At 40.7% G+C, this 16869-nt stretch overlaps 1 protein-coding gene across 11 annotated transcripts in view; it reads right to left on the reverse strand.

Annotated features, from left to right (window-relative positions):
* Positions 1-307: 307 nt before the first annotated feature.
* Ankrd31 (ankyrin repeat domain 31) overlaps positions 308-16869 on the reverse strand; it is a 137624-nt gene continuing 121062 nt past the window's right edge. For 9 of the 11 annotated variants that reach the window (XM_038321865.1, XM_038321872.1, XM_038321871.1 and 6 more), the window contains 2 exons: positions 16624-16726; positions 308-630 (listed from right to left, as the gene is read on the reverse strand). In XM_038321865.1, coding sequence (XP_038177793.1) covers positions 485-630; positions 16624-16726 — 249 coding nt within the window. In that variant the 3' untranslated portion in view covers positions 308-484. Of the gene's footprint in view, positions 631-10950; positions 12464-14525; positions 16727-16869 lie in introns of those variants that run through there. The other 2 variants (XR_005284624.1, XM_038321866.1) reach the window with 2 other exon arrangements.

The following is a 16869-nucleotide window of genomic DNA, read 5'->3' on the forward strand; positions in this document are numbered from 1 at the left end:
CAGTCAGCACCGGTCAGTTCTGTTCTAAGATTTAGCACTGCCCATACTAATCTTATATAAATCTTATACTATACTAATCTTATATAAAACTTAAATTTCCTTCATAATTTTATATTTTTTTTGAGCTACAGTTCAGAGTAACTGGGGAAAACAACCCAGGGCCTCTTAGGGGATAATTATCTGTGAACCACTTTTACGTGTATCTTCACTTCCCTCACAAGAACTGTTCCTCACGCAGAGGCAGAAGTGCCGAATGCAAGGTTAGTTTTAAGTTTCTGTCAATAAAACTAAAGCAAGAGACTCACAGTCTTCTTCAGGAATGCCTTTATTTCACCGGCATGAAAGCACCAACCCGGCCTAGCAGCTTTCCTATCGCAGTGAACACACAGCTCCAGGAATAATCCCCAGTGCCCGCCACACAAGATGGGGTGGCTGGCTGCCGATCAGAAGAACAATACGACATCGGCTACCAAGAACCCAGGCTTCAGAATGGTAGCGTCTTACACTCCACATAGAACTTCCAGTGCTGCTCCATTACATGGCTTGGCAGAAGCTCTTGGTCGCTGATTGAAAGTATTTCTTTTATCTGTAGATAATGAGGGAAACTTTGCACTGACTTTCTGGAAGTGTCTGTTAAAACAGGAATCAAAATTAAAACCGGCCTTTTATAATGTAAGAGTTAAACATAGTTATTACATATTCTAGAATCCAGTCAGTCCATACGCGAGCATAGTTGATAAGTTTTCTGACCAGGACATTCATCATTCCACTTTCTATACCTGAGACAAACCTATGGGAGGGAGGGAGGGAGGAAAGGAGCACACACTGTGGGGATGGAGAGAGGGGGGTAAGGAGGAGGAGAGAGCTGTTTGCAGTCTAAAATTATAGCAGAAAAAAGCATGTGGAAACTTTAGAGGGTAGCTGAATAAGTCTTCCTGGCCCTCAATCCAGTAAGTTGTAGATAAAATAGATGTGAAGACCAAATGAAATTTTGCATGTATACTTGTTACTTGGCAGATGACAAACAAAAAGTAACTGTTGCCATTATAATGATCACTACTGATTACTGATTAATTATTAATTAGGCTGTTTCAGAATAGAAGACAGATGACCAATGTTCTAGTTCTTCATCTACCATACATGTGGAGCGTGGACTCAAGGCAGTGATACCATTTCTACAGCTCTTTGATAAGGAAGAGGGTTCTTTTTCCTCTGCTTCTTGAAGGGGTGAATGATGTTAAACTGGTTGCTTCAATCTCCAATGTATCCGAGCTTGGTTATTTGAGTCATTCATCAATTACTGAATCAAATCTTTCTCCACAGAGATGGTCAGTGTGTTAAAACTTCACCAGGGCAGTTTTAGCTAGACACACCAAGTAGTCCATTAATTTTACCCATATCCTGTGGATACAGATGTTTCATAAAGTCAGGTATTTTAGGGGCAATGGTGCTTCTGATGACCAGTGCCCATCTCTATTTCCCTGGAACTTGCCTGTCTGTGACTTTCCTTTTCATCTGACCTGGCTCATGTGCTTTGGGCTGTATTTATTCTCAAATTCTTGATTCATTTAAATCTGCACCAAATCAGGAGTTAACTCAGTGCTAGGAGCACAATCCCTTCAGAGGGAGGTGGGATACAATGAGATCTCTGCCGAGTCTTTGGGGAAGAGTCACAGGTAAGTCCCCCTTCTAGACTTGAGCCAACAGGCAGACAGCCTTGGGTAAAGAGAGGCTGTTATTTTTTAAATATGGGTGTTTCATGCATCTCAGGCTAGCCTGAATTCACCACAACAGGATGACCCTGATCCCCTCTGGATCAACCTCCTGAATGGTAGGATCACAAGTATTTATCACTGTACCAGGTTTCTGAGATTGCATTTAGAAGCTGAAAGAGGAAAATTCTGTTTAGTGATGCTGTCTGAAACCTCAATAAAGCCTGTAGATCTCCCCTGGCTTTTATTGACATGTACATGTATCAATAAAATTCCATTTTTAGTGGTTTAAGTCAGTCCGAGTGGGGTTTGAAACTGTCACTTACAGACTTCAGATAGCTCAGTCAGTAATGTTCTCACTTGACTATCGTCATAAAGACCTAAGTTTGATTCCCCAGAACTCAGGGGAAGAAAAGAAAAAAAAACAAACAAAACCCCCCAAACCAGGCACAGAGGGCAGTGGTGCATCTTTGTATCTCAGCAGAGAAGGTGCAGTGATGGTAGGGGATCCCTGCAATGGCCACCCCGCTTAGCTTTCTTGGTAAGTTCCAGGCCAATGAGAACTTGTTGCAAAAACAAACAAACAACCCAAAACAAAATGAACAAAGGAAAAAATAAAACAAGAATCAAGGTAGATAGCAACTGAAGAATAGTAGCCAAGGCGGACTTCTGGCTGCCACATGTGCACCCACATCTACACACATCTGAGCACACAACTTGTTACTACAACTGAATGCTTTTTACATTTTAAAATACGTTCCTTATATAAATACATAATTCTCACAGACATCCTTAAAAGGAAAGAGATGTTTAACCTGTCCTCCTAGAATTCGGGAACAGATGTAGTTTACAACCTGGTGCTCCTTTGTTGTCCGATGGGCCACACTCTGCCTGTATCTCCCAGAATTTATGTTTTACTCATCCCAGATCCTTTCCCTATAAATCCTGAGCACTACTTCTAAGACATAAAACTCATCCTTGGGAGAGATGTTACTTGTACTTTATGACAACCCAAGTGACTTCTATGTCATCTTAGGGCCAGGCCGGCCTGACACCTACAGGGATTATGTGCACCTCAGTCATATTCCCTACTCCTTTATTTTGAACAATGTTTTAAAGTCAACAGAACCCATCTTACAAAGCTGTATGTCCTTTCAAAGAGCTTCAATGTAAACATGTCTTAGGCTCTGTTGCACTCACTGGTCTGAGTTAACTGTTACCTGAAAACTTCTTCCCAAAATTGTGCTGTGCTTAAATGTGCAAAAACATACAACCTGACATCAGACTCTTGAAGTCTTGGTCCAGCACTGATTTTCTAAACTGGGCTGAACCGAGTTTCATTCTTCCCTCACCCAGATTGTTTCCCTGCTGGCTGTAAAGCTGTGTTTTCATAGATCTCCAACTGAACAGATGGGCTTTAGGAATCCTGCTCAAGCTCCTAAGTAATTGAGACTTTGGGCATGTATCAACAAACCCCATTTTCAGAAACAAGGTATCCCACAAAAGTTGGGGATGGGAGATATTTCTAAGCTTGTAAAATTCACAGCAGTAAGGCACTGCACGTCTTTATCTCCACAGACAGACACTGCACCTACATTAGTTATGTTCTCAGTGTTCAACCCATCTGTGACATCTATTTCTAATCTATGCTTTATTCCAGTCATGTGCAATTACTTCTGCAGGACTGCTATTTGTAAGCTAAGTGACGAGGCTGTGGATGTGTACACACTTCATATTTCAGACATGTCTGCCAGTGTCCACCTAAAGTCCTCATTACATCTGTAATATAAGTTATCTATGACGATGCCTATTTTCTTCTCCATATCCTTATTGACACTGCATAGTATAAATTTTAAAAAGCTATCCCACTCTGGTTATACAAAATAAAACTACTGTTTTCATCAATACATTCCTGATGGCTAGTATGAACATCTTTCACACGGACTTAGTGCCCTTTAAAATCTCTAGACCTAGGAAGGTGCCTGCTAAAGTTTTTGTTGGCAGTGACTATGCAGATAGCAAACCAGAGTATGCCAGGAATTTAATATGTATATGGATCAAAATTCTGCTTTAAAACTGTATTCTCTGCTCACTGGGCATGAGTACAGTGCTTAGTTAAATCTGGTGCTTCAAGAGGGAGAAACTTGTTGCATTTCTTGTTAACAAGAGACTTGATGCAGCATTAGCTCTATACACAAGAACAGTTTCAGATTCTCTTTTCGTGCTCTCATTCTATGGACACTAAATAAAGGGGATTTTGTTTGTTTATTTTGAGATGAGATCTCATTATACTGCTCAGGCTGGTCTTGAACTTATGGGAGAAACAGGGATCTATTGGCACACCAAACTTGGGGATTCCTGTATGTGGTTGCAAATGGGCAGAGCAGCAAGGCCCCAGCTGAGAGGGCACATACTGATGCTGATGCCCAATACCCTACTACCTCAGGCCAAGACTCGTTTATTGACTCAAGCTCTTTACAACTTGCCCAACTCTTAATTATAACATCCTTTTTTAAAAATCCAGTGTTCAGACAGGCCCATTGCTTCAATTTCCAGTGTAAAGGTTTTTGTAATATGTTAAATTATCCAACATAATTTGCTGTGTCTAAACTAGTATTTTCTCTGATGGAGGAGGGTCATCTGTCTATGTGTTACTTTCATTGGTTAATAAAGAAACTGCCTTGGCCCTTTGATAGGACAGAAAATTAGGTAGGCAGAGTAAACAGAACAGAATGCTGGGAAGAAGGGAAGTGAACCAGACGCCATGACTCTTCTCTTTGAGACAGATGCAGGTTAGGATCTTTCGTGGTAAGCCACCACCTCATGGTGCTACACAGATGACTAAATATGGGTTAAAGCAAGATGTGAGAATTAGCCAATAAGAGGCTGAAACTAATGGGCCAGGCAGTGTTTAAAAGAATACAGTTTCCATGTAAATATTTCGGGTGTAAAGCTAGCCGTGCGAGAGCCCACTGTTCCTTCTACATCCTCTATTTACAGTGGTGTGGTTTGGATATGAAATGTTCTCCACAGGCTCTTATTTTGAATAGTTGGTCGCTATCTGGCAGTGCTAATTTGGGAGGTCATGGAAACTTGAGTGGGTAGAGCCCTGATGATGAAGTAGGCCACTGAAGGAAGGTCCTGGAGTACATGTTACCCCTGGCTACCTCCTCTCCTGCTTTCTGATTCCTGGGCAGCCATGAAGGGGACATTTCGGAACCATCGTGTCTTTCTAAAGCACATGGAATGAAGCAATCACAGATTTTGAAACTGTGAGTCGAAAGAAAGCTTGCTCCTCTCCAGCTGTTTCTTTCATGCATTTCACTTCAGTGACATTAAAAATGACAGGTGTATTTTGCTACCTTAAGAACACTTTTGGCAGAAACTATTGGTTTCTTCCTTTTTGGCCTTTTCTTCTGCCAGCTGACAGAATGCTGGCTAATACGTGATATGGGAAACTTTCCTGGCAGCTATGTGTGGAATTTGATTAAATCCTGGCCGATGAAGTGTATGCCATAGTTCTGGGTTAGACTTTTGGTGCAATTCCTTAAGGTTGCCTCCTAATGTCTAGAGTTCAGATGTGATGGCTCAAATTGAGCTAAGAACATAGTATTAAAGATGACAGAGCAGAAAGACAGGGTGACTGTGCTGTCATTATACCTGCTGTAAACTGCCAATACACAAACTTCCCTCTGACAGAATTGCATATATTTTGTGTGGTGGGGGCAGAGCATGCAGACCATTTCTGGGAGTTAGTTCTCTCCTACTCTGTGGTCAGAGATTGAACTCAACTAGTTAATCTTAGCAGCAAGTGCTTTAATCTGGTGAGCTATCACACTAACCAAAAAAATTCCCCTGCCCACTGCCAGTTATATTTTTTCTTTTCTAAAAAAATGTATATTAGTTTTGAATGCCTATGTTGAGACAGTCTTTTGAAAAGTTAGTCAGAAACACAGTTCCAGAAATCAGTGTTTCTTCTGGGACTCCGGTTGGGCTTGTTCCTATCCCAACACCTGCTGTTTTCTGGGATTTTGTTGCTGAGTTTTCAGCTTAAAAAAAAAAAAAACCTTTTTATTGAAAAAAGTTTCATACAATATTTTGGTCATGTTTTCCTCTCTCCCAGTTCCCTCCATGTCTTCCTCACCTCTCTAACCACCCAAATTTATGTTCCTTTTTCTCTTTAGAAAAAACAGAACAAAAACAAAATGACAAAGCCCCAAGAAACACACACAATCCCTGCAAACAACACAAATCAAGATCAAAATAAACAAACAAAACAGTGTTCAAACAGAGCAAAATGAGACAAAAAGTCTACAAAAGTAAGATTGAGTTCGTTTTGTATTGGCAAACTACTCCTGAGCATGGGTCTGCCTTGAAGTGGTTAACTACCCAGTGAGACTCCATCGGTAAGAAGGTAAGAAGGACCCCATCTGGTGGAAGTCCACGTCTACTTCTCCCTTTCAGTGCTGGGACCCCGTCTGGCTTGAACCTGTGTGGGTCCTGTGAGTGGGGTGCTGCCACAGTCTCTGTGAGGCCGAGTGCTCCCAAGTTTCTCACTCTCTGCACATTATTTAGTGATGGATCTCTATGTCAGTTCCTATCTCCTGAAAGAAGGTTCTCTGACGAGGGCCAAGCAAAGCACTGGTCTATGAATATAGGATATGTTGCCAGGAGTAATTTTATCACCATATTCCTTTAGCAGAATAATATATTGGGTTTCCTCTACGTCCTTGACCTACCTAGTCTCATGTCCATGGTCATGTTAGCAGTGTCAGGTCTAGGTTCCACCTCATCAAGTGGGCCTTAAATCCAACCAGAAAGTTGTTGGTAGCTCCCATACTATTGCACCAGTGTATCTTGCAAGCAGGTCACTGTTGCAGGTTGCAGAGATTGTAGCTGGGAGATACTGTTAATTACCTTTCTCCTCTGGCAATGTGCAGAGAACAGGATCATGAATACTATCAGCAGGGCTGAGGTTTCTAGCCAGGGACCGCATCAACTTTTCTGTGTTCTGCACATCGTTTAGTTTCGGGTCTTTGTGTTAGCTCTCATTTATGGCAAGAAGCTTCTCTAATGAAGGCTGAAGAAGGTTCTGATCTATGAGTATAGCAGCCTTACTATGCTTGGGGGTTTCCATGGAGCTCCTATGTTTAATGACTCAGGATATAATCCATTTCTGGCATGGAGGTTTTACTTAGTGACATAAGATGTCTTGTTGGGACAATGGATCCCCTATTCTTTGGTGACTCCATTTCTATCCCTTTCATCTAGGTAGGTATTTCGGGAAGCTTCTCTAATAAGCAGGTTTCCACATGGACTCTCACATGGTTTTCAGTATCAGTTGTCACTTCCCATATTCCCTACTCTACCCTTCTTTTGCATCCGCCTTTTTATTCCTATTCTGTTGCCTTTGTTTCCCCATAACGATGTATTCTATTTTTTCCAACAATCATGTTGTTTCTTTTTTCAGTCTGTTTATGTGGCAGACTATTTATAACATAAATATTTAGATATGTATATTGAACTATCCCTGGACTCTCTGAGATGAAGTCAATTTGACCATTGTGGATATTCTTTTCAATGTGTTCTTGGGTTCTGAATGTAAATATTTTCTTGAGAATTTTGTATTGGTGTTCATAAAAGATATTTATCTATAATCTTCTTTTTGTTGTTGAGTCTTTGTGTGGTTTTGATATTAGAGTAATAGTGGCCTTGTAAAAGGATTTAGGAAATGTTCTTTAAGTTTCCATTTTGTGGAATAATTTGAGGAGGATTGCGTCCTTCTTTTAAGGTCTGGTAGAATTCTGCACTGGATTCATTTGTTTTTTTTTTCTTTGTTGTTGTTTATTTTTGGTTGAGTGAGGGGAATCTAGAGTTCTGTACCTTGAGAAGCACTCCCTTTTTAGACTGGGGAAATTTTCTTCAATGATTGTGTTAAAAGTATTTTCTGTTCCTCTAATCTGTTTTTTCCTTCCTCTTTCCCTGGTCTTTTCATGGTGCCCCACATTTCCAGCATGTTTTGTATATGGATTTTTTAGACCTCACACTTTCTTTGACTGAGTTATCTGTTTCTTCTACTCCATATTCAACAGCTGAGATTCTCTCAGCCACATCTTGTAGTCTGTTAGTGAGGCTTACCTCTACACCTTTTGTTTAACATCCTAACTCTTTCATTTCTAGTTTGATTTCAATTTCTGTTTTCTTTAGTAGTTCTATTTATTTTCTTAATTCTATTTTCATATCTTGAATTGTTTCTATTATTTCATTCAATTGTTTCCTGTTCCCTTTTCCCCCCAGACTTCATTAAGGGATTTATTCATGTCCTCCTTGAGGTCTTTCAACATACTTTAATTGTTATTTCGAAGTCCTTGCGTTGTGCTTCAGCTATCTTACATTTTACCTGGGCTCATTGCAATAGGGCGACATGCTTCTGGAAGACTCATACTGTCCCGGCTGTTCCTGACAGTGCTTTTGCGCCGGAATCTAGGTATCCAGGATTATGTTTAAGGTGTTTTGGTATTGATATCTAGTTTTGCCTTTGTGGGGTGGGTGTTCTTTGATTGCTGTTGCTGCCCTCTTTGGATTCTGGACAAGCATGGTAACCTTTGGTCCTTGGTAGGGAATGCTTGTGCTGGTCAGGTCCGTGGGTGGCAGAAACACATGGAGATTATCTAGGAAGAAAGGCTGAGAGGGGCTCCTGAAAAGAGCTGTGGATACTGGAGTCTGCGTCAAGAGGTTGTAGTGCCCAGGGAATGCTGGTGGGGTAAGAGGAGGGGCTCCTGCAAGCAGCTGCTACAGGACAAAAAGTAAGTCTGGATAGGGTGTAATAGATGACAGGAAGAATACTGAAAACCACCTGAATCCCATCACAGTGTGGCTTGGAGTCCCTGGTAGAATGTTTCTGAGGATTGGTACCTAACACAACAGAATGGAGATGGGTTAAAAAGAGGAGACTAGAAGGGTTATGTGGGAAAGTGCCAAGCTTGGTCTGCATCAGAGTCCCCAGGGAATGGAGGTAGGGAGGAAGAAGAGGCTTCTGCAGTAGGACAAAGAGTAAGTCTGGAGAGACAGGAATGAAAGGCTCGGGAGCCCTGCATTCCCACCCAGAACAGAGTCCCCATGCAATGGGCGTAGGGTGGGAAGAGGGGCTCCTATAGGCAGGCTGCTACAGGACTAAGATCTTTCTATTCAAGATCTCATCATCATTTATTTGTTACTCTTAAAGACTTCCTTTTGACTAGACTCATAAGTAGAAGTTTTCAGAGAGGACAGCCCATGTCTCTTGGCGATATGCTCCTAGTGTGTCTCTTTGGCTTCCTTCATTCTCTTAGCCAAAAGTTGAGAATATTTTGTAGCCACCTCCATATTTTTCTTACGTGTGTTACTTCTTCAAGCTCCAGAACAATGGAGTAACAGGACACCGAATCTTGGGGGCTTTGGTCCTAGGCTTCTTACATTCTTTGTGAAGGACTTTCTTACAACACATTGGCGGGCATCATTCTCTTTAGAGATTGAAATGCTTTTAGATTCTGCTAGCTCTTTTGGGCCCTAGGAAGCACAGTAGTACCTGTCAGTCCAGGAATATCCATCTCTCTACTTTTTACAATAACTAAGTGAAAATGTTCAGATTGGCATCCACAATGCATCCATGAACAGACTGGTGTTTTCTCTCTAATGTTCGGATTGGCATCCACAATGCATCCATGAACAGACTGGTGTTTTCTCTCTATAGTTCTAAATGGTCTATGACAATGCCCTTTACCCAACAGCAGGCCCACTCTGCCATGGGTAATGATGCCTTGCTTCATGAGAAAATCTTGTCTGTTGTTCTCACCACTGATTTAGACAACGCCATCCTTCCACTCTTCACCCAGAGCACCAACAGCAACTTCTGTGGCCATGCGCTCCTCATAGACGGCACCCAGTTTGTACTCATCGCCCACTTCAATGAGCTTTTGACACCCAGTGCCTGGGAGGAAGGAGACACTTAGTTTCATATTGACATGGCTGACTAGGAGGTGACATGGAAAAGAGCTTCAGAGATCTTAACAGAGGACAGGAAGAACAGTGAAAATCACTTGTCTCAGAGCCAGCCTGGTGAGTGTTCAGCTTTTATCTTGCACATGTCTCAGGTGTGCCCTATAGGTACAAGCTTTTTTCTACTCTGTTCCCTTTCCTCCTTAGGCAACCAATAAGAAGCCAGGATATATCTTAACTTCTGAATTTGTTTCTGTGCTCTAATAATATTGTGTATTTGTCTAGCACCTTTGATATTTAAATATTTGTGCAAACATGTTAAGACAAAAAATAAAAGAATACACAGTAGTTAGCAAATTTTTCTTTTCTTAATTTAATAACTAACTCATAATACTCAATAATTTTTCAACATGAACTTTAACAAAACCTTTCTCCCCAATCCAGTCTATACTTCAACTCCCACTGCCCCCACTAAAGTTTTGTGCCATGAAGGAGAAGGAACAGACTTGGGGATCACGAGAAGGACACATATAAAAAGCTCTGCTTTGGAAAAGAACATCATCCCACACCAGTTTTATTTTCACTTTAGCCCTGACGTTCATCCGAGGGGATGAAGAAAGGAAGGACTCAGATATCACACGGTAAACGCTTAAATTCAATGTCTTAAAAGAGCTCTTGTCCTGGGTCCATTAGGAAATGCTGTCACAGGAAAAGATCTTAGAAAAACTAAGCTGCTGTGATTGCTAGCACTATGAACTGACATGTAAAATACTGATATGAGGAATACCCCTGCCGTTCCACAGACATTCATGGGGTCCAACGATATCTGCTATATTTTGTCCCCATAATTGTCGTTTTTGACTAGAGAAGATTATACATAATCATGTTCAGAGGTCTAGTTCTACTAAATGAGCCCAGATACTTCTTAGTTCTGAAGCATGAAGACAAGGAGGACTGGATTGGGGACAGAGGGCTGCTTCGACTCAAATTTAACAATAGCATACTGAATATTATAAATACATTATTAAAGAAAAAGAAAGATCTTCCTTTCTTATCTTATGTCTGTGCGAGGGACAAATTATCAAGAAGGGTTAGTGAAGGGTTAAAGAAGAAATTCTGTCTCTGAAAGAATTTTTGTGAATAAGAGAGGAAGTTAGGACCCTGAGAAGTGATTCAATCCCTTCTTGAGTCAGATGTTGAATATTTTTGTAGTGATGACCACAACATTTGCACTGATAGCTTAATTAAGGCAATCATTTGGTTGATAGGTAGAAACACCTTATCCTTTAATTTGCATTTTTACTGAGGTGTAATTCTTAACAGGATTCTTGGCATCTGAGGTCTATAAACAAACAGTAGCACATGGAAGTGAATGCTTAATAATCTTGTTATGCTCCCTTTCCAACACGGACTGTGTAGGCCAGGGCCTGTTACGTCCATGAATGGGGTGGGGAGAAATAAATCTTCCTCAGGTAACAGTACCAGATGCTATCTATTCTACAACTATATTCAAACTGAATTGCTAGGTTCACTAACTAGGCAAAATAATATTAAGGCAACTTTCATGTTAGCTAGTTACCAGAATTAGTACTTCAGCAAATACGTTAATTTGGTTAGGTTGAAAGTAATTTTTATTTTTTGGCTTTTCCCCCACGTTTTAATTTTTTTCACTTAATAGAACAAAAATAAAAATCATCAGATTTGTTTTTCCAACTCAGCTTACTTCTGAAATCTCACTAATCTATCAGTTCTTTTCATTTAACCTATTTTACCTCTCTAATTCTTATATTTATTAGCTGTATACCAGGCCCCAAGTTCATATTTGCATGTGGTGAAGTTTAACTCAGACTTCTAGGACTTGGCCTTATGAGCTAAGCACTACATTTCATTAGGATTTTGGAACGAAACTTGACTTAGTCTGGTTCGAAATGGAAAACACCATATTAGACCTGTAGATGTATTTCATTCTAAGAGCTCTATTTACTCCCAGCATTTTTGACATTTTGACTTTTGTTATTTTTCCCTCCTATCAACTGACCAACTGTCTCACAACAACTCGATGGCTCTTGCAGTTTGACTCTTGAACGTCTTCCACAGGCCTTTATGTTGACAGTCTGACTCTGCGTAATAGTGTTGAGAGGTGGTGGTGAAACCTCTGAAAAGTGGGGCCTACATTAAGTAAGGTTCTTAGGATGCTGAAGACATGCCCCTGGATACTGCAGGACCATACCTCCTCTCTTTTTTGCTTCTTGGCCATGCTAGCCATGAAGTAAAAGGGGTTACCCCATGTTCCTGCTTTCGCATACCTACTTTTTCACAAGCCTAGAGTAACTGGTTAAATCACTGGCCACTAGTGGTTAACTCAATATTAGCTCTTCTCTTTCATAAAGCCTGAAGACAGAGTTGAAGGATCTAAGTCTCCAATCAAAGCTTGGTCTCTCTGAAGATCAGCTCCTCTCTTGATGCTATCCAGGAGCCAGTCACGATCCATCTCAGAAAAAGACATCAGCATCATCCTTTTCATTTGGGAAATTCCAAAGGCTTAAGGAAGGAGTTCTGTGCCAGGAACCAGAGACAAACCAAATTCTTCCCATGACAAAGGATCAACAATTATTTCAACAGGTCGCAGGATGCTTGGTGTTCACCATGACCTTGACAGGATGAAGAGTTATCCAAAGTGTGTTGGTTATAGTTTCTAGAGAGAATTCAATCACCAGGATTCCGAACTAAGGAAAGACTTAATACCTTGATGTGTCCATAGTACGATGGTGTTTCTGGGAGATGATAGAAGAATAGGAAATGAGGCCCAGATAGAGGAAGCAGGCCAAGGAGGGGGTGTATCCTGGAATAGGGTTCTATCTTTCTCTGGCATCTTTTTGAATCCCCTGTCTCCTGTCCATCATGAGACAAAGCAGGTCCTTCTCTACATGCTCCTGCTACTATGATGGTTTGCCCAAGCTTATGAGACTGAGGTGTTTGTGAGTTTGAAACAACATAAGCCATTCTCTCTCTCTCTCTCTCTCTCTCTCTCTCTCTCTCACACACACACACACACACACACACACACAGAGAGAGAGAGATAGAGAGAGAAAGAGAGAGAGAGATAGATTAGAGTAATTGATTTGAAATGTAAAGTGTTTAGGTTTTTGTCCATTTGATCAAATAGAAAAAAGAAACCCAGAATTACTACAAAGAAGAGGCCTGCAGACAAGGCAAACCTTCATGCTTGTTCTCTCTCTCTTTTTCTCTCCAACTTATGAGTTAGGTTCAAGTAGTGTTAATCATGATGTCTGAGTGAGAAACTATGATTAAAACAATGAAAAATAATTCAGAGTTGTAAATAAGAGCCGGAATAAACTACCTTGATACGGCTGCTAGGTACCAATCTTCCTTGAGGCTTTGGTTCTAAACCACACAAAGCAGGACCCCCCCCCCCCCCACGACTGTATCAGCTCTCTCACAGACACTTACAGAGAAAGAAAGAAAACCAGCAGCACTGGCATGACTCTGTCTTCTCGAGTCGTTTTTGATAACCTTACCAGTAGATCATTTTGTTATAATCTGGAAAAGCATGTTATGATTTTTTCCTGGAGAAGCACATTGTTTCTAAGAGACAAACAAGACATCAGGACTCTATAATATGTAATTAGTATGTTAAAGTCATGGCTTCTAAAACATCTCAATGTTCTTTCTCTTTCCTATATATGATTAGCTTAATGTTGATGTATTTTTAATATCTCAGTACTATACTGACAGGAAACACAAATATATAAAATGGGCCTGCACTTTTTTTTTTTTTGGTTTTTCGAGACAGGGTTTCTCTGCAGCTTTTTTAGAGCCTGTCCTGGAACTAGCTCTTGTAGACCAGGCTGGCCTCAAACTCACAGAGATCCGCCTGCCTCTGCCTCCCGAGTGCTGGGATTAAAGGCGTGCGCCACCACCGCCCGGCTGGGCCTGCACTTTTTGAGACAGGATCTCACTCCATAGCACAGTCTGGTTTCGAGTTTGCAATCCTTCTGCCTTGGCCTCCTGTGTGCTAGAATTATAAGTTTGCACCATATTCCATCTGGTTTCAAGAAAGTCTTAAGATGGCCAGATTAAAACCTTAGAATCTTATTATTTCCATGATTTAAGATTCTCTTGATACACCGGGCGGTGGTGGCGCACGCCTTTAATCCCAGCACTCGGGAGGCAGAGGCAGGCGGATCTCTGAGTTCGAGGCCAGCCTGGTCTACAAGAGCTAGTTCCAGGACAGGCTCTAGAAACTACAGGGAAACCCTGTCTCAAAAAACCAAAAAAAAGATTCTCTTGATACAAGTCAAATGATACATACATATATGCACACATGCATGCATACATACATTAAGGAAGATGCTCTGTGTTCTGTAAAATGTTATAAATGTCATCTGACTGTTTTAAATTTAAGAAACGATGAATGAAGAGGAAGAGAGGGAATACAACAGTGAATGTGTGTGCTCTCTAATTTCTGACTGAAAAGATAGGAAGGACCATTACCTCTACCACCCCACAATTAGAAGCAGAAATTCTAGATGAAAGAGAAGATACTAACTATGCTGAACCACATGGTTGATGAAGTGAACTGACTGCTGCTAGTTGTCCACTGATCTCCACATGCACACCATGGCATGCATGTTATGTGCACAAATGTACACACACACACACACACAGAGAGAGAGAGAGAGAGAGAGAGAGAGAGAGAGAGAGAGAGAGAGAGAGAGAGAGAGAGAGAGAGAGAGAGGGAGGGAGGGAGGAAGGGAGGGAGGGAGAATAAATAAATGTTTTAAAAGAGGTAATAGTAACTAAAATTCCATTTACCATTTGTTGAATTCCTTCAAATTCTATTATAGTCTTTGAGATCTTGACACGCCTACTTATTAAGATCATCCAACTCGAAGAGTTCTTTGGATTATATTCATGCGTACATTCATCTATTCATACATTCAATGAATATTAATTAATGGATATTTATTGGAAGCTAAGGTGTGGTAAACATTGGGGAGTAGATGAAATAAGAGCCTATAAAAATCTTTGTGAACTCAAAGGCCTCTTCAATCTCTCAGAAGGATAAAGCTAAGCAGTCAGCAATGACTGATAATGAGAATGACAGGCATAAGGTTTGATTCTCTATTTGCAGTGTTTTAAGGTCTATATACACTACTTATAAAAGAGGTGAAAACAGTCTCAGCTTCCCTTCTTCCAGGTTTTATTTTCTTAAACAGCAGTTTACTTGGCTTTTATACTGAGTCATTGAAGCAATACACTTCTATAATAGTTTTTGTGGCTTAGATATTGCTTTGGTCAAACCTAAATACATGACCATCTGTCGTGGAATATTCTTTTAAGATGTCATACATTTGTTTATGCTGTGGAATATCTGTTTAATGATGCAAAGATGTGTTGCATTCTTTTATGTTGCATTGTTTAACTCTGTGAAGCTGTGATTCTTTGCCTGCCTAAAATACCTGATGGTCTAATAAAGAGCTGAAGGGCCAACAGCGAGGCAGGAAGAAATGATAGGCGGGGCTGGCAGGCAGAGAGAACAGACATAGGAGAAGAAAGAGTCATCAAGCAGCAAGGAAAGAAGGGGCAGCCGCCCAGCTGGCCACAGAGTGAGAGTGAGAGAGCGGGACGCACAGAAGGGAGAGGTGCGCGCCCCGAGGCAAAGACAGATGGGGGATTTAAGTTAAGAAAAGCTGGTCTGGAATAAGCCAAGCTTAGGCTGGGCATTTATAAGAAAGAATAAGACTCCACGTGTGATTTACTTGGGGGCTGGTTGCTGCCCCCCCCAAAAAAACCCAAAAGGGTAAGAAGAGCAAAACAACCACCAACAGCTGTCCTAGCTGTAAGAGGTGTAAAATGCTCTTTCTAACTCCCCTTTTCCTCATTTCTCCTAAAAACACTCTTTGAAGAATGGTCACTGGAAACATAAGAGAACAGATTGTGCTTATGATCTGGGGTGGGCTCATGAAGTCCCCACATGGGTTGGTCTGGTCTCTACCATGTCAAAGACAAGTCTTTATTTCCCTAACTTAATGTGTAAGAAAAGAGAAATATTCTCTCTTGAATGTTTCTCTTGCAGTTGGGTTAAAGCATTTTATATTTTTTAACTTATACTGTCAGGTATAAAATAGGGACACAAAAATCCTAACCATGGGAGAGGGTTGGAGGGGAGGGGAGGGGAGAAGAAAGGAGGGAAGCAAATGTATAGCTCAATAAAATCAATAAACAAGAAAATTAAAATGCAACTCCAACAACAGCCTATTGCATCTCTTAAGGGCCTGTCTGTGATTTTACAGGCTTATATCAATTAGAGAAAAGTTGGATGCCCTGCTGGTACATCTACAGCTTTCAAATTAGCATACACATTTCTGAAAGTATCTGAAGTAAAGAAAATCAGGATTTTTGGAAAGAAATTAATAGTAAGAAATTGTTTATATTATAAGAAATAGGGGAACAAATGAGAAGCAGATGGCCATCATGATATAAACAAAAATATACAGCTAGCTCTTTTTTGATTTCCAGGTTAGAAAGTAGGAGGAGAAAGGTTTGCTGGACTTTCCTAGAAATAGCTGTGGGTGTGATGTGTGTTATAAAAATGACTTGAGAAGATGTCACGCCATGGTGCATTATTCCACTTTATAAAACATTTAGAATAACACATCCATTCATAGAAAGCAGCTCCTAGGGATGTGGGATGTAGAGGATGGGGAGTAACTGCTGACTTGGAAGAGGAGTCTTTGGAGACCACAACAGTGTTCTGAAACTACACAGAGGCAGTGGTTGCTCGCACTGTGAATATACTAAGTACCATTTGATTTTTATGTTAAAATTGGGGAGAAAGAAGTAGGACTTTTCCTGTAAGTCTGGATACTCACATGTCACGACTACAAAATAGGTATTGTGCTACATGTACCTGGAAGGCAAGGCTGTTGCTGCTGAGGTGTGTTACATGGCTCTGGAGGAACAGGCTCTTCTTCAGAAACATACTTCAAAAGCTCCTTTCCCAGGTATGTTACCTGTGAGTAGTTAAAAATGGAATTTAAAAATCATATATTCTATAATAGGCAAATATACTTATTTTATGAAAAAGTGTGATTTTTGTAAACTATTTATTGTTTCATAATACCACAGATCACAGCCATGTCTAACCCACCCCCTT

The sequence above is a fragment of the Arvicola amphibius genome, chromosome 3 (genome assembly GCF_903992535.2).
Source record: "Arvicola amphibius chromosome 3, mArvAmp1.2, whole genome shotgun sequence".
NCBI lineage: Eukaryota > Metazoa > Chordata > Mammalia > Rodentia > Cricetidae > Arvicola > Arvicola amphibius.